Here is a 19,062-nt window from a genome sequence, read left to right on the forward strand (position 1 = left end):
ATCGCCATACTGCTTTCCTGAGTTGATATACAAATTTATATTCCCAAAGTTCTTGTTTTGTCCACACTCTTGACAACACTTGGTGTTATGGAGACTCCAAATGGTTAGCCATTCTGATGGGTATTAACTGGTGTTTCATTGTCTCATTTGCATCTCCCTGATTCTAGGGAAGATGAGCATGTATTTCCATGTCTACAGGCTTCAGGAATTGTGTCTTCAAGGAAATGTCCATTATTATCCTTTTCTCATTTTTCAGATAGCTTGTTTCATCTTTCTATTGTTAATTGGTAGCATTACACTTTTATATGTTCAGTATCAATCATTTGTAGTTACAAGTATGGCAAATATTTTCTCCCAATCTGTGTTCTTTTTCTCTCCTTTTTTTTTTAAACATTTATTTATTTACTTGAGAGGTACAGTTAGAGAGGGAGAGCCAGAGAGAAAGGTCTTCTATCTACTGGTTCACTCCCACAATGGCCACAATGGCCAGAGCTGTGCCAATTTGAAGCCAGGAGCTTCTTCTGGGTTTCCCATAGAGGTGCAGGGGCCCCAGCATTGGACCATCTTCTGCTTTCCCAGGCCACAGCAGAGAGCTGGATCCTAAGAGGAGCCGCAGGAATACAAGTAGGCACCACAGGCAGAGGCGCCGGCCCCCTATGTTTTTGTTCTTAATTCTAGCCTTTATGGTTGGTAATTTGTAGGATATCTTGATATTTTATTACTTATGCACATGGGTCCTTGACTCGGACTGCTCAGATTCAAACCACGACCATCTCTTATTAGCCTTATGGGATTATATAAATTTACTTAATCCTTTGTGTCTCAAGTTCTTCCTCTATAAAAAGAGAGAGAGAGAGAAAGAGAGAGAGAGAGAGACCAGTACCTACAATTAATATGTCTAAAGTCCTAAGAGGATTATCTGGCACATGTAAGCTCCTAACAAATATATCATTTTTACTATTATTCATAATTACCACAGCTTTTCTTGGCCCTTTTACATACTTTTAGGAGACTTTTGGCATCAGTTTGTCACATTCACTGAAAACCTTATTGGGATTTTTATTTATATTGCATTACCACCTCACAAACTAGACCTGACATTTACAAAGGGAAAACTGTGCTGTTACCAATGGAAAGATACAGTAGTCACCACTTCAACCAACCAAGTGATCAAATGTAGCATCACCAATAGTGGGACAACCTAAAACATGCCTGATGTGATTCAGTAGTCAGTATGCAGCATCAACTGTAAAGTATTCTTGACATAAATATTTAACCCAACTTTAACTGAAGTTGTACACCTAATTCCAATGACATACAGGAAATACAGGGGATAGGTACAAGTCAAACCACACAAGACATAATCAAACCCACAACGTGGGATATTCTACAAGACAATGGACTGGTCTCTGGCCCAGGGTTTAAGTCCCTTCTTGGCAAGCCTGAATCTCATATGGAATTCCTTGGTTCAAGTCCTAGCTCCTCCACTTAAGATAAAGCTTCCTGCCAAAATACATCATGGGAGACAGCAGATGATTGCTCAAGTAATTGGGTCCCTGCCACCAGTATAGAAGATGTGAATGGAGTTCTAGCTGCCCCAGCCCCAGGTGTTGTGGCCATTTGGGAAGTAAGCCAGCAAATCAGAGATTTCTTTATATCTCTGCCTTTCAAATAAAAGGGAAATTACTAAAGAAAAATGTTGAGGAATAACAACTTCAGTGCCTTAAAGAAAATCAATCTCATTAGAGACTCAAACTCACTTTTGAGTGGCTAGCTATCTTAGAAATCAAAGAGATATTACAGCCAAATGTATACCTGATATAAGACTGTAATTTGGGGGTTGGGGAGAACTATGAAATTAACTTTGGGTATAACGAGAGAACTGGATATTAGATCACATTAAAGAATTATTGTTAAATTTTCTTAGCTATAATAATGCTATTGTGGTTAAACAGGAATGTCCTCATTTTTAGGAACTACATACTAAAGTATTTGATTCTACAACTTAAATTCATATGATACAGCAAAAACAAAAAGTATAGATTATAAATATATAAAAGAATGGCAAAATATTTGCAATTTTGAATCTAGGCAGTATTTGTATGGTGTGCAGTTTAGTGTTCTTCCAAAGTTTATGTATTTTACTTTTTCCCTAATAAAAAATTGTATATCATAAATTGCATTAATTTTATGAACTAATTTGCAGGAATGAGGCATCCAGAGTTTTCCATTTATTTATATCTTCCTTTACAGCCTTCAATAAGGTTTTATAACTTTCTCCATAAAAATCTTTTATATATTTGTTAGATTTATTTCAAGATACCTTATGATGTGTTGCTTTTACAAATGATATTTTTTAAGTTGCCTTTTCAAATCACCTTTTGCATATTGATCAAGTGAACCACCTAAATATTTTGATGATTTGTTCAAATATTTCCTCTCCTTTAACAGTAGAAATACTCAAACCAATTCAAATAAGCCATAACACAAGCCTTGTATAGCACCCTCAAGAAACTGACTTGAAAAAAAAGTTTTTTTAAAAAAGATTTATTTATTTTATTTGAAAGGCAGAGGAGCTGCATCATTCCGAAGCCAGGAGACAGGAGCTTCTTCCGGGTCTTCCACGTGGGTGCAAGGGCCCAAGGACTTGAGCCATCTTCCACTGCTTTCTCAGGCTATAGCAGAGAGCTAGATCGGAAGTAGAGCAGCCAGGACTTGAACTGGCACCCATATGAGATGCCAGCAGCTTTACCCACTATGTCACAGCTGGCCCCCAAAAAGACTATTTCTTAGAGCAGTTTAAGTTTTACAACTAAGTTGAGGGGAGTAGCACAGGCTCCTTCTGTATCAAAATCCTCTCCCAGAGAGATACATTTGTTACAACTGATCCACTTACAGAGACATCATAGTAACTCAGAGTCCATAGCTCACACCGGGGTTCACTCTTGGTGTTGTACATTCTGTGGGTCTGGACAAATGTATAATGATGTGTGTCCACCATTCTAGTATCACACAGAGTATTTCAACTGCCGAAATGATCCTCTATTCCTCAATTAGTAATTCCTCCTCTTGCCCTAGTCATTGGGAAAAAATTAATCTTTTTATTGTATCCAGTTACTTCTTTTCCAGAACGTCATGCAGTTGGAATCATACAATATGTAGCCTTTTCACGATGGTTGCTTTCATTTAGTAACAAGAATTTTAAGGTAGCATGGTGTCTTTTCATGGCTTGATAGCTCATTTCATTTTAGCTGAATAAAATTTCATTGGCTGTACCACAGTTTATGCATCTGTTCACCTGCTGAGGGACATCTTGGTTGCTTTCAAGTTTTGGCAATTATGAATACAGCTGCTATAAACATCTGCGGACAGATTTTTGTGTGGGCATAAGTTTTCAATTCCTGTGAGCTGGTATCGAGGAATGCAAATGCTGGTTCATACAATATGTTTAGTTTTGTAAGAAACTGCCAAACTCTTTCCAAAGTGGCTGGATCACTGTGCGTTCCCTTCAGTAATGAATGACAATTCCCCTTGCTCCACATCTTGGTAGCTGGAGCTGTTAATGTGGTCCCTGCACACAAAAGGCCAGTTGAAGCCCCGTTTTACCACCTACCCCATATACATTTCTAAATGCTCTCTAGGAAGTACATTCCTCATGGTCAAAAACTGCCTAAAGGAGCCTGCGTTATAGCATAACGGGTAAAGCCGCCACCCATGACGGCAGCTCCCCATACGAACACTGGTTCGTATCCTGACTGCTCTATTTTTGATGCAACTCCCTGCTTAAGGCCTGTAAAAAGTAACAGAAGATGGCCCAAGTGTATGGGCCATGGTCAACCACATGGCAGATCTAGATGAAGCTCCTGGGTCCTGGCTTGGTGTCACTCCCCCTCTTCGCGGAGGAACGACACTAAGCCCTGCCTAGGCTTCATATCCGAGTCACAGCACCATTATGTCGCTCCCCCTCTTCGTGGAGGAACGACACAGGACCCTGCGCTGTTCTTTTGTCTGCTCGGCCCTCCCCGGGTTTGCTGCTGGTTCTTCCGGGGTTGGCTACCGACCCTTCCACCTCCGTGGAAGGGCGGTTCCCCCTGCCACATTCCCCACTTCCGCGGGGGAGCAGCACACCGCCGGCGGGCTCTCTCGGGGGCTGCACAGGTGTTCCTTCAGATAGATGTTCCCCCTAGATGTTCCTGGTACATGGTGTCTCTCTCCTCCTTTATAGTCCTCTTCCACCAATCCCAACTCTGCTACCCACAAGCCGAGTACGCTGCTCTCCTCCAATCAGGAGCAGGTCCTACAGTTTATTGATTGAACTGGAGGCAGCTGCGTAGAAGCTGTTTCTCCCTTCTCAGCGCCATATTGTGGGAGAGCAGATGTATAGAATAAGTCTTAATTCCAGTAACAGTCTAGTCCGGGTTGCTCCCCACAGCTTGGTCTGGACCACCCCTGGCTATTGTGGCCATCTGGGAAGACAACCAATGAATTTAAGATATCTCTCCCTCTCTGACTTTCCAAATAAATAAAGGGCTTTTTTCTTTCCTTAACTGCTTCAAATAGTGTTAATTAACAATGAATCAGGCCTGCGCCGCAGCTCACTAGGCTAATCCTCCACCTTGCGGTGCCGGCACATCGGGTTCTAGTCCTGGTCGGGCCGCCGGATTCTGTCCCGGTTGCCCCTCTTCCAGGCCAGCTCTCTGCTGTTGCCCGGGAGTGCAGTGGAGGATGGCCCAAGTACTTGGGCCCTGCGCCCCATGGGAGACCAGGAGAAGCACCTGGCTTCTGCCATTGGATCAGCGCGGTGCGCCGGCCGCAGAGCGCCGGCCGCGGTGGCCATTGGAGGGTGAACCAACGGCAAAGGAAGACCTTTCTCTCTGTCTCTCTCTCTCTCACTGTCCACTCTGTCAAAAAAAAAAAAAAAAAAATGAATCTAATCCACGGCAACTTCTCTGGTCTGTTACAACAAAACTCACTAAGGGTCTCAACACATTATTCCAAGATAAAGAGGCATATTCACGGCAACATAGATTATGAAGAATGTTTGGAAGAACAATGGAAATATTCGCTGAGCTGGGGAAGGATAAACAGCTGTTGTCCAGCATGTCTGACAAACCAGAGGAACACATATATCCATAAATCATTTAAATATCCTTCCAATGATGGTACAAACACCAAAAATTTACCAAAGCTTAAGGCATCTTAAGAGTGCCAGACTAAAACTGTATTTCCACATGCAGAAGCATGAAAGCCAGACCCCTACCTTTCACCTTACACAAAGATTCACTCAACATGGATTAAAGATCTAAACCTATGACCCGACACCATCAAATTACTAGAGAACATTGGAGAAACCCTGCAAGATACAGGCATAGGCAAAGACTTCTTGGAAAAGACTCCAGAGGCACAGGCAGTCAAAGCCAAAATTAACAACAGGGATTACATCAAACTGAGAAGTTTCTGTACTGCAAAAGAAACACTCAGGAAAGTGAAGAGGCAACCAACAGAATAGCAAAAAATATTTGCAAATTATGCAACTGATACAGGATTAATAAGCAGAATCTACAAAGCGATCAAGAAACTCCACAACAACAAAACAAACAACCCACTTAAGAGATGGGCCAAAGACCTTACTAGACATTTCTCAAAAGAAGAAATCCAAATGACCAACAGACACATGAAAAAATGTTCAGGATCACTAGCAATCAGGGAAATGCAAATCAAAACCACAATGAGGTTTCACCTCACCCCAGTTAGAATGCCTTACATACAGAAATCAACAATAGATGCTGGCGAGGATGTGGGGAAAAAGGCACACTAATCCACTGTTGGTGGGAATGAAAACTGGTAAAGCCACTATAGAAGACAGTTTGGAGATTGCTCAGAAACCTGAATATAGCCCTACCACATGACCCAGCCATCCCACTCCTTGGAATTTACCCAAAGGAAATTAAATTGGCAAATAAAAGAGCTGTCTGCACCTCAACATTTATTGCAGCTCAATTCACAATAGCTAAGACCTGGAATCAACCTAAATGCCCATCAACAGTAGACTGGATAAAGAAATTATGGGATATGTACTCTATAGAATACTATATAGCAGTAAAAAAAAAAAAAAGGAAATTTGGTCATTTGCAACAAAATGGAGAAATCTGGAACACATCATGCTGAGTGAAATAAGCTAGTCCCAAAGGGACAAATATCATATGTTCTTTCTGATCAGTGATAATTAACTGAGAACCTAAAAGGAAACCTGTTGAAGTGAAACGGACACTATGAGAAACAATGACTTGTTCAGCCCTTGTCCTGACTGTCAAGGAACAACTTACTATTTTATTTTCGTATTTTTTGTTGTTGTTGTTCTACTTAATACCACTAGTTGAACTCTTTAATTAACACACAATATTCTTAGGTGTTTAAATTTAACTGAAAATTGATCCCTGTTAAATATAGGATGGGAATAAGAGAGGGAGGAGATGTACAGTTCGGCACATGCTCACTCGGACTTACTCCTAATGTTAAGTTAGAAACATGCAGGGGATTCCAATTCAATCCCATCAAGGAGGCATGTACCAATGCCATTTCAATAGTCAAAGTGATCAGTTTCAGTTCATAATTGATCATAATGCTAGGATTAGGTGTCAAAGGGATCGCATAAACAAGACTAGTGTCTGCTAATACTAACTGATAGAATTAAAAAGGGAGAGAATGATCCAACATGGGAAGCGGGATACACAGCAGACCCATAGAATGTCAAAGCCCTAAGCAGCACTCTGGCCTCAGAATCAGCCCTTAAGGCATTCAGATCTGGCAAAAAAGTCCATGAGAATTCCTCATGCATGGAAAGCCAAGACACTGTTGCAAAAAATGAAATACATGAAAGATGTCTGTGAGTGAGATCCTGATGGAAAGGGGCCATCAAAGAAGGAGGTACCTTTCTCTGAAGGGAGGAGAGAACTTCCACTTTGATTATGGCCTTGTCTAAATAAGGTCAGAGTTTGTGAATTCAAGAGTCTTCCATAGCCTTGGAAGCTCATGACAAGATTACTGACATCATAAATAAGAGTGTCAATTGTTAAATCAACAATGTTAAATCAACACTTGCTCCCCATGTAGGATCTCTGTCCTTAATGTGCTGTACTATACGAATTAATGGTAAAACTACTACTCAAACAGTACTTTATACTTTGTGTATCTACGTGGGTGCAAACTGTTGAAATCTTTACTTAGTATATACCAAGTTGATCTTCTGTCTATAAAGATAACTGAAAATGAATCTTGATGAAGAATAGGATGGGAGAGGGAGTGGGAGATGGGATGGTTGCGGGTGGGAAGGAAGTTATGGGGGGGAAAGCCGCTATAATCCAAAAGTTGTACTTTCGAAATTTATATTTATTAAATAAAAGTTTAAAAAAAGAGTCCCAGACTACTCCTATTACTTCCTCAAACTATGAATGGGCCTGAGCTACTCCAATATCTACAAAGAACCTGGCACTTTATTTCTCACCATACCAAGGACTAAGAAACTATACCAAGTATTTCTTGTTTAAAACTGAAAATCTGTTTTAATATTTTTCTTCAGATTTATTTCTATTTATTTGAAAGAGAGAGAGAAGGAGAGAGAGACAGAAAGAGCTTCCATCCACTGGTTCACACCCCAAATGGCTGCAACAGCAGGGCTTTGCCAGGCCAAAGTCAGGAGCCTGGAGCTTCTTCCAGGTCTCCCATGTGGGTGCCCAAACACTTTCACAGCTTTCCCAGGTGCATTAGTAGGGAACTGGATCAGAAGTGGCCCATCTGGGTCTCTAAGTGGCACTCATGTGGGTTGCCAGCATCCCAGTCAGTGGCTTAACCCACTAAGCCACAACACTGGCCTCAGTTTTTACTACTTTAAATGAAATCAATGCTTTGAATCTACAATAGTCATTATCTTGCTGAGAAATAAATTAATTTGTGCAACCAGCTGTGAGAGGTCTTAACGCATGTTTTGATTTGTTGCAGTAAAATCAAACTGAAAAGATAGGAATTTAGAAACTATAGGTTTCAGGGACTGGCGCTGTGGTGCAGCGGGTTAAAGCCCTGGCCTGAAGCGCCGGTATCCCATATGGACACCGGTTCTAGTCCCGGCTTCTCCTCTTCCAGCTCTCTGCTTTGGCCTGGGAAAGCAGCAGAAGATAGCCCAAGGCTTTGGGCCCCTGCACCCATGTGGGAGACCCGGAAGAAGCTCCTGGCTCCTGGCTTCAGGTTGGCTCAGCTCCAGCCATTGCAGCCATCTGGGGAGTGAACCAGCGGATGGAAGACCTCTCTCTCTGTCTCTACTTCTCTCTGTGACTCTGTCTGTCAAATACATAAACTAAATCTTTAAAGAAAAAAAAAAAAAGAAACTATAGGTTTCACCAATCTCTCAGGATGTATGCTTAGAAAAAACCTAAAATCCTTTCTAAACCAATAAAACTGGAAAAGACAGGTGGGCAGTTGTTCTAGGAGTTAAGATGCCTTTTGGGACACCAGCATCCTAGAGCAGAATGCCTGGGTTTGAGTCTCAGCTCCACTCCCAATTCCAGCTTCCTTGTAATCCACACCCTGGGAGGCAACAGATGATGCCTCAAGTCGTTGAGTCCCTACCACCCATATGAGAGATCTGGGTTGAATTCTTGACTCTTGAGCCATTTGGGCAGTTAATCATCAGGCAGAAGATCTGTCTCACTTTCTGTCACTCAAAATTTAAAAATAAATAGATTAAATAAATAAAATAGGCCAAGAACTGGTAATACACCTAATTCCCTCTGTCAGCTTCTTTTTGAATAAGCTTATTTTTGACATTGCTTGGTCAAATAGTGTCTCAATTCACCACTCCTCTGCTCCCTCCAAAATATTTCCTCAAAATATTTTCCATAGAAAGAACCAAGAAAAAATTATTAACAAAAAGGAAATAAAACTATTTGTCATTAGCACAGAGGAAAAGGGAAGTAAGTGGAAAACACATCGAGGAGGGGACTTACCGGACAAAAGTAGGTATTCTCCACAATGTGATCAGCCACCATACTGTTCTCAGCAGAGAGAGACATGATGAACAGCAAGGCATCCCGAGCCTGCTGGCCTACTGCCCCCTCTCGATGAATGAAGGGAATCAGAAGGGAGAAGATGAGGAAGTTGGCAGCCCCCTGGTCCTCACTAGTGTGGAAGAAGAGCTCCAGAATGGAGGGATCTTTGGCAAGGATGGAACAAAGCTGATTGAGCAGGACAACCAGCTTCCCCTCCACAGCTGGGGTGGTCGTTCCCGAACAGGAGCTCAGCAGCATCATCAGGGGCTTCAGAATGGGCTTGTGGTGCAGCAGAGGCTGGTGTGACTGAGTGACCAACATCTCATACATCTTCAGCTGCTCAATTTTAGTCTCGTCAGTAAATTCCCGTCTCAAGCTCCAAAGGAAGAGCTTCTCCATGATGTTCTCAGAGACCACAAATTCCAGAATTGGCCCCATTGCAGCATCCTTGGCTTGCTCTTCAATTAGCAGGAAGAGCATATGTTCTACATAATTCTGCACAGCACTGGCCTCATCTGGAGGGATGGACCCATATTTTGCCTGGGTGTTCTTCAAGGGGTCGTGCTTCTCTAAGATTTTTACAACCTGAAACCAAACAAAACATTTGTCATCTCTCTGATGCTTATCATAATTACAAAAGCACAACACTAATTCTTACCAAATCTTCACTAGAAATGAAGAAGCCACTACCCACAAGATACATATGAGCCTTGTCTCTCTCCTCTCATGAGAGTAAAATGAAGGTGTTAAACAACAGAAAGAAGTGATTAGAAGATATTCATTGGGGCAGGCGCTGTGGCTTAGCCGGTAAAGCCACTACCTGCAGTGCCGGCATCCCATATGGGAACCAATTCGAGACCTGGCTGCTCCACTTCTGATCTAGCTCTCTGCTATGGCCTGGGAAAGCAGTAGAAGATGGCCCAAGTCCTTGGGCCCCTGTACCCACGTGGGAGACCTGGAAGAAGCTCCTGGCTCCTGGCTGCGGATCAGTGTAGCTCCAGCCATTGTGGTCGTTTGGGGAGTGAACCAGCAGATGAAAGACCCTTCTCTCTGCCTCTCCTTCTCTCTCTGTGTAACTCTGACTTTCAAATAAATAAACAAATCTTTCAAAAGAAAAGAAGATATTCATTTAAAATTATTACAAGAATTTGGATGCTTGGTACAGCAGGTAAGATGTCACTTAGGATGCCTGCATTCCATATCAGAATGCTGAGGATCAATTCCCAGCTTTGATCCCAATTCCAGCTTCCTACTAATGCACACCCTGGGAGGCAGAAGTGATGGTTCAAGCAGCCAAGTCCTTGCTGCCCGTGTGAGAGGCCCAGATTGAACTCCAGATTCCTGGCTTTGGCCTGGCCCTCCACTGGCTACTGCAGGTATTTAAGGAGTAAACCAGTGGATAAGAGATTTCTCTCTCTCTCATTCTCTGTTCCCTTCTCAAATAAATGAACTAAATAATTTAAAATAGCTTAATATTTTGCCAGCCTACATAACAAAGAAAATAGTATGGTTCTATGAATTAAGACACATGCATTCCTTGGACTCTTATTACAAAGACTGCTGAGCAAAAGGAAAAACTGTAAGTGGTATATTAGATGAAAAAGTAAGCTACCTGTATTTGTTAGATCCATAATTATCAACTATGTCAAAGACATATATATGAAAACAGTGAAAAGAAATATGCAAAAATGACATTTTATATTCAAAATGACAAGTTCTTAAATCTTTTCTAAACTGTCAATAATATAATATTTCTCTTAAAATGCTAAATTACATTAAATAAGTAAAAGGAAACCTAACTTTCCATACTCTCCTACAAATAGAGTTGTTTTGGAGATTTTAGCAGAATTAACACAGTAACTCATATATATATATATATATATATATATATATATATATAAAGATTTGTTTATTCGAATGGCAGAGAGAAAGAGACCCTCCATTTGCTGGTTCACTCCCCAAATGCCCACAACATCCAAAGCTGGGCAAGACCAAGCCCAGGAGCCCAGAACTCCATCTAGGTCTCCCACATGGGTGGCAGGAATCCAAGAACACAGGCCATCATCTATCTGCTGTCTTCTTGGGTGCATTAGCAGGAAGCTGGATCAGAAGCAGAAGATTTGGGTCTCACTCAGGCACACTGATATGCGATACCAGCATTTGACATTTGAAGTGGCAGCTTGATCCACTGGGCCACAACACCCCAAACCTACTGGTACGTCTCTGACCACATGATATCCTTCCCTCCTCTACTAAGATGTGGGTCCTCTTCAATCATGCATGCAGCAGTAACAAGGAAGCTGATGAGAAAGAGATCTGTAGGTAGCATAATCAACCCTAAAATAGGGAATGTGCTAAAACTACAAAATTAAAGATTTGAATCCTGCATCTTTTTAAACTGAAAAATTCTACAAGAATCTATTACAAAATAAATCCTAAAAGTGTAAGTTTGGGAATAGTGGTAATGACTGTGAATGTAATAAATGCCACTGAATTATAGATTTAAAATAATTAAGGTGGCACATTTTTAATATGAACTACACACACAAATCAATTAACCATAATAAATAAATAAATCTCTCAATCAAGTCCTTGGTCTGTGTCTGTCCCTTACCATTGCTGGCATTTGATTGCTTCCTACCCCTTTCTGTTTACTAATAGTTATTTCTACTTTGGAACCTGGACATTAAAACAATCTTATATCTCAATTTCTATTTAACTTTATGACTTGGAATTTCCACAATATCCATAATTTATTCCCTTTAAAATGTATACACATGATAATTTTTTAAACAGCAAAATGTTTTACTGATGGTTTTATCTTTGTTACTTTTTGCCTTTCTGAACTGTGTGGAAAGTCTGTCTTTTGCAGTACTCTCCCAGCCCAGTTCTAAGATGTGCCAAAGCATGTTCTGTATTTAGGTCACAAGATTTCTGCGAAGTCACTGGGGAAGCTGGAAAATGTTCAGTGCTATGTCAGCAGGCATGAGCAATGAAGAAAACTTACTTCTCAGGGAGAGATCTATGTTTCTCTCCTGCCAGAAGCAGGAGAAAGGAATCTTTATAGACTGGGCAGCTACATCCTGAGAGAATGAATGCATTTCTGTAGAATCTATAATCTCTATCAACTTCCATTATAAAGTCAATAATGTTGTGTCACCTCCACACCCTTGAGTTGACATTTTCAATGAGGAAAGCCTCCCATCAGCAGTTACCAGGATGTACAGGGACCACTGCTGGCTACACTGGAGCCACTGGACTTCTCTTCTGCTGCATGCCTGCCTCCAGGGTATGCAGACGACCCCACCACTGACCCCACCACCTCCAAGGAGGAGCCCTCCAGAACCCCTCACAGGTTGATGACCTCACCAGTGGCAGAAACCCAGGACCTACTGTGCTCACTTCCCTCTACTCTGGGCCTAGAGAGCATCTCATACGGTGCAATCAGTACCACACTGGTCCTAGAGAGGCCTCTGCCTCAACACCACACACTCTCCAGCCCTTAAAATCCCTCAATTCAAGGCTCTACATTCTGAAGAACAAATTTGCTACCCACTTTATCAGTTCTGTAATTTCAAAGTCCACATACTGAGTTTACTTATGACAGCTATCTTTACAGCTAAGCCTCTGGGTAAAAATGTAATTACACTTCTCATGTGTGCTCAGACTGTCTAAACTGTCTAAAACTGGGACTGTGCCTTACACATTGACAGTAGTGTAGGAAATTAGCTCAATCTTTTTGTAAGACAATCTGGCAATATGTAACAGAAATTACAAAATTGTCCCTGCCCTTTGAATTATTAATCTGACTTTGGGGAAAATGTCCCAGGAAACAACTCAAAAATTTGTTTAAAAATGTTCACACCAATGATATTTTCCAATAATGAAAAATAAAAATAGTATCAACCTTGTTATGAGTAAAATAATAATTAAAATGTTATATCATCATATAATATAACTATGGAAAATAAACACTAAATGAATTATATAATTGCATGCAAATATATACATGAAATAATGTAAGTTGAAAACACATATACTAAAGCAGGCATTGAATCTATAAGTTGAGATGTCCATATCCCTTGCTGGAATTCCTGGGTTCGATTCCAGCTCTTGACTCTAGCTTCCCACCAATCCAGATCCTGGGAGGCAGCAGTGATGGCTCATGTCTGTCACCCACATGGAAAACCTGGATTGCATTCCTGGGTCCTGGCTCTGGCTCCAGCCCAGCCCCTGCCACTTCAAGCATTTCGGGAATGAACCAGTAGATAGATGGTAGCATGTGCTCTTGTTCTCTCTCTTGCTATCTTTTTCTCTCTGCCTCTCTAACAAAAATAATTTTCTTAAAAGGTAAATGTATACATGCTTAGAAGTGAGTCTGAAGAAATATAAATGATATTTTAAAGTTAATTCATTATTTCCTATAAATTGACCAAATTTTCTAAGAAAAATAAAAGAATAATTTTGTAATAATACCAAATGAAAGGACCCACTCATTTAAAAGCAGTAATTGGAAATCTCTTAAATCTCAGAAACTCCTAAATATATACATATAAATACACATATATTTATGCAATATACACATGCAAATATTACATATCTAAATGTATATAACATACAGCAAAACTCTACATGATCACAAATTATATTTTTCTCATGAATTAATCTTAATTTATATTACTCTTTCCAGTGCATTCCTTTACAAACAGATCTACTTTTTGTGCTGTAATTAAACCTTAAAAACAGAACCAAGATTTTCATACAGAATGCAAACTACTTAAACAGCTTTTAAAGTGAAGCACCTTTACCCTGCTCCTTTACACTGCCTTCTGGGTTAATGGGCAGAGAAACAATTAACCGTCAGCTATAGAAGGTCTGTTGATCTTCTGGAACGGAACAGAGTAAGACCACTTTCAGCATTTCCAGCCTTGGCCCGGTGTTTTACTGCCTGGAAGACGGGTGTGTTAAAACCAAGGCTTCTGAGTCATGGAATACACAATGCTCCGCAAGGTGCTGACTTGCCTGTATTGCCACACATCTTTAACCTCTCTTCTTGGGTGTCAGGCCCTCCCAGACTACCTCCTTTTCCCTTGCAGGAGGATACACCCAGGGTGTAGCTTTTACAAGTAGGCTGTGGGGCCCACACCCTGGGATTGGTTCCCACCCTGGGAGGGAATTCTTAAGAAGCTTCTTGGCTAGAACACAACTTTTTTTTTTTTTTTTGACAGGCAGAGTGGATAGTGAGAGAGAGAGAGACAGAGAGAAAGGTCTTCCTTTTGCCGTTGGTTCACCCTCCAATGGCCGCCACAGCTGGCGCGCTGCGGCCAGCATACCACGCTGATCCGAAGGCAGGAGCCAGAAGCTTCTCCTGGTCTCCCATGGGGTGCAGAGCCCAAGGACTTGGGCCATCATCCATTGCCTTCCTGGGCCACAGCAGAGAGCTGGCCTGGAAGAGGGGCAACTGGGACAGAATCTAGCGCCCCGACTGGGACTAGAACCTGGTATACCGGTGCCGCTAGGTGGAGGATTAGCCTATTGAGCCGCAGCGCCGGCCTAGAACACAACTTGCACTGAAATGCCAACAAACTCTATCCTGAGGGCCCCAAGGTTGCTGCCCAAGTGGTATCATCGTTCTTTGCAATTCTATAGGCTGATTCCTGATATGACGTAGACTTTTCCTTATTTTTGGCTTTAATGTCCTCTCCTCCCATCAAACTCCAATATTTCTATGTCCCTGATTTCGTCTGCTGCCTAGTTTTACCTACTTACCAACTCTGACACTCCAGTCCCATGGAGATCACGATTCCTGAGACACTCACTGTGGCTTCCTTAGGTCTGGCTCACTCCTAGGATGACCCATTTTCTTATACTCTCAACCTTGCCTCAGATTTCCCTGCCCTGTCATCTCAGCTACATACTTTTAATCTCAGAGATTCAGTTCAGGGGAAAAATACAATTAACAGAGCTGGAGGGATCCCAGTGGATAAAACACTGAAAGTAAGAAAATACACTGTGCAAATATTTCCTATACAAACCAAGTTCACTTTGTAAGGCTGAAAATACCATTTAATAAGCCAAGCAACATGTGATAAAGCCTATACTAGTGAATTAAGTAAACCAATTGAGATCAGAAATAGCAATTTAAAATGTTTTGTTAACTATATAATATAAATCAGGTCTAGGGGACAGCGCTGTGGTGCAGCAGGTTAATGCCCTGGCCTGAAGCGGCACATGGGCACCTGTTCGAGACCCGGCTGCTCTATTTCCAATCCAGCTCTCTGCTATGGCCTGGAAAAACAGAAGATGGTTCAAGTCCTTGGACCCCTGCACTCACGTGGGAGACCAGGAAGAAGCTCCTGGCTCCTGGCTTCGGATCAGTGCAGCTCTGGCCATTGCAGCCAACTGGGGAGTGAATCATCAGATGGAAGACCTCTCTCTCACTCTCTCTCTCCGCTTCTCTCTCTCTGTGTAACTATGACTCTCAAATAAATAAATCTTTTTTAAAAAATCAGGTATTTTGATACCCACCTTGTACTAACTGACAGTTTCTTCCCCAAAATTGTGCTTTAAAATCCCAGTACTATCAGCCCTTTTGGGTTTTCCCTCTCTTGGAACCCTCCCTCCAGGCCACTCTGGCTGGAAGTCTGACTTAAATAAATCTTGCTTTTAAATACAACAACAACATATTATAGCTAGGCATTTGTTGACCCACAATCTTTCACAAATACAGGCTAGTATATATGAGGTTTATGTGCAAATCATGAGCTTGAATAACATACATATCCACATGTGAATTACTGCAATTCTAAAAAGAAACAAAAAAATCAACAGTATGAATAATGGTGTTCAAATTACCACCTAATCAATATCTAAATTTAACCTAACTTGAAAGCCATGTGACCTATGAGGATTATTAGGGCTAACCAAGATGAACAAACAGTACATTTTTTTTTCACTAAGGAGTATCAGATACCCCATCCTTAATCCCTGTCCTTAATGATGGTACCTCTCAGTTAGTGATAATGAACCTGATTTTCAAGTAGTTACAAATTCTAAATCAGAAGCTCAAACATTTTCAGAATTAAACATCTACATGAACCACATAACTGTACCTAAAGCTACCCCTCACGACAAACACAAGCGTTTCTCTGTTGGGAGATTAGCTTCAATTCCTTCTTATTATGGTTCTAGATTTTATTACATATACATATTAACAGGTGATTGATTATGTAACTTGTTAGAGCCTAGTTATTTCAAGAAAGTCACATGAGAAAAACTCATACCTACAAATCCTTTGGAATGCTAATTTAAAGTGGAACTATGAAAAAGAACTAAGTTACTAAGCAACATTTTCCATCACACAGAAGGACAGGATTTAGTGGTCTTAACCCAAACTCCACTTAATGTACCAAATAATCACAACAAAATTAAGTTTCCATCCAGTCTTTGTTCATTAACTTAATAGCTGTGTCTTTCAATATGAGGCAGTCCTTGCACACTGATCTCCACAGGGCTGCAGACCTTTACCAAGTCATTTCTTTTTATATTAAAATAACAAACTTATAACATGCAGTGTGCACTTGCACCAGTTGTTCCATGGTGGCTCCAGTCCTGAGCTCCAGGGGCTTCTCTAACTCTTAAATTAAACAACATAAAACAGGAGCTACAGAAAGGACTTAAGAGTAATGACAAATGTAATAATGTTTCAGGTACATTAATTTCAACCACAGCCAAAATCCGACTTATCAATGAGCATGCATGCAGTTGGAGAGCTGCTAACCTTTCCACAAGTTCAACCACTTTAGAGTCTGATAGAAGCACACGCTACACCTCCATCCTCTATCCTACAAAGTATAGCTTTTATTTTAACTGTTAACAAACACTGATTTACTGAGATATCCATAAGATTATCAAGGCTCTCTAATACTTTCCAACTTTCCCTTTTTTTTTATTTTTTTTTTTTATTTTTGACAGGCAGAGTGGACAGTGAGAGAGAGAGACAGAGAGAAAGGTCTTCCTTTTGCCGTTGGTTCACCCTCCAATGGCTGCTGCGGCCGGCGCACCACACCTATCCAAAGGCAGGAGCCAGGTGCTTCTCCTGGTCTCCCATGGGGTGCAGGGCCCAAGCACTTGGGCCATCCTCCACTGCCTTCCCGGGCCATAGCAGAGAGCTGGCCTGGAAGAGGGGCAACCGGGACAGAATCCGGCGCCCCGACCAGGACTAGAACCCGGTGTGCGGTGCTGCAAGGTGGAGGATTAGCCTATTGAGCCATGGCGCCGACCTTCCAACTTTTCATTTCTCAAAGACTTTATTTTTCTCCATCACTTAGTATATGACAAGACAAAAGTCAAAAGAGTGAAGATGAACAGAGTAAAGGAACTACACATGTCAAAACCATGTAAAGATCCTCTATACTTCTTTAATAGGTTCAAGCTACTTGGAGTTCACAAGAGCTATACAATATTATCTATCTTTCATTATTGTGGGAAGACATTTGACTTTATTAGTCAATCTAAATGGCTCCATTTTTCCCCATCCACTCCAAGATGAAAAAGATTATTAAGCTCACTGGCTTTTCCTCATCCATCACCATTACTCTATTTCAGTTCTGACATTTTCTTAGACTTAAAAAATGTAAAGCAACTTATTTTTGGAGGCTAAGGATAGTTAAGAACTCTGAGCTGTTAACTAACTGGAAGTAGAGATACAAATGTGCATTTCCAAATGATTTTTTAAAAACCTATTTCTTCTCTTCTGGCTCTAAGAACAGATAGCACTCAGTATTCAGTGCTTGAAAGGAACAAGCAGAGAATGAACAGAGTAAGGTCCATGGGGCTTGGCAAAGTGGCAGTCTACCTGAACAAGTAATTAGCTGGTGGGCCACCTTCTTACCACTTTGTCCTCTTTTCCGCTGAGGAAAAACAAGGATACAACGGCAACAAATAAAAGCATTAATGCACGAGATTAAAAACTATTCTTATAGACCACAAAAATAAAATACATAATTCTTCCTGATCATTGAATGCAAGTCCAAAGATCATTCTAGTAGCAAATTATACAACATTTTAGAATTTTTATATGTTCAAAGCTGCTTCTTAATTTGCCTAGGTCTTAAAGTATTTCATATACTTCATATTCAACAGTTTATTGAACATCTATGATATGCCACATTCAGTTCTGGACAGTAGGAATATAGACAAATTACAGTCTCTGATCTTGAAGAGCTTGCAATGAGGTTGGGAAGAAGACGCTGCATAGGTACATTTAATTTTAATACTAGATGGTTGGTGTAACAGTGCATGCTCAGAGTTGGAGCATGAAGGAGAAATGAAATGTTCCAAGAGGAAATGATGTTCCAAATGAGTGTTACGGCAGAGGCATTTAACCAGGGAGAGGAATATTCCAGGCAGGAGGAAAAGCAAATGCGTACGGCACAACAGTGGCATGAAACAGCATGATGGATGCTTGCCCGGGGGTGGGATGACTAGGAACGGTAAGAAACTTTCTGGAGACTAAATGAGAAGCAGGGAGTAACAGAAGCCAAGACATACAGCATTTTATGTGCCATCCTGGCCTGTAGGTGTCCAGACGCTGCCAAAGTCAGCCTAGACGAATGACGAAAGGACCCAGACAGATCTGGGTTTTCGATACATTGGTCTGGCAACTAAAGGTGCAAAACAACATCACAGAAGCACAGGCCAGGGTCTACCTCTATAGTAATGGCATTATTCCTGAACATCTGCCTGTTCTAGACCTATTGTGGGGATGCCATGACAGCAATGGACTCAGGGAACAGTTTGGAAATTCAAGAACACCACCGGAACATAAAGGTCTCTCCTCTGACTAGTCCTTTGAATCACGGCCTGCCTGCCTTGAATGATGGTTGGCTGTATAACTAGTTTCCCCTCAACAGACTGGTTTAAGTAGGTAAATGGGTATGCTCCCCAGCAGTGTTTGAAACAAGCTCTGGAACAGATCTACTAATAAACAGTAGAATAGGACCTGTCAAAACCATGTTAA

The 19,062-nt window shown here is 41.2% G+C and overlaps 1 protein-coding gene across 3 annotated transcripts in view; it reads right to left on the bottom strand.

Moving 5' to 3' along the window:
- The window catches only part of FHIP1A (FHF complex subunit HOOK interacting protein 1A), a 290,881-nt gene that overhangs the window by 90,800 nt on the left and 181,019 nt on the right, over positions 1–19,062 (bottom strand). For all 3 annotated transcript variants that reach the window (XM_002716896.6, XM_008267334.5, XM_017347298.4), the window contains one exon: positions 9,000–9,626. In XM_002716896.6, coding sequence (XP_002716942.2) covers positions 9,000–9,626 — 627 coding nt within the window. The remainder of the gene's footprint in view (positions 1–8,999; positions 9,627–19,062) is intronic.

This window comes from Oryctolagus cuniculus, chromosome 8, assembly GCF_051225735.1.
Source record: "Oryctolagus cuniculus isolate XC-2025 breed Fujian yellow rabbit chromosome 8, ASM5122573v1, whole genome shotgun sequence".
In the NCBI taxonomy this organism is placed as follows: Eukaryota; Metazoa; Chordata; class Mammalia; order Lagomorpha; family Leporidae; genus Oryctolagus; species Oryctolagus cuniculus.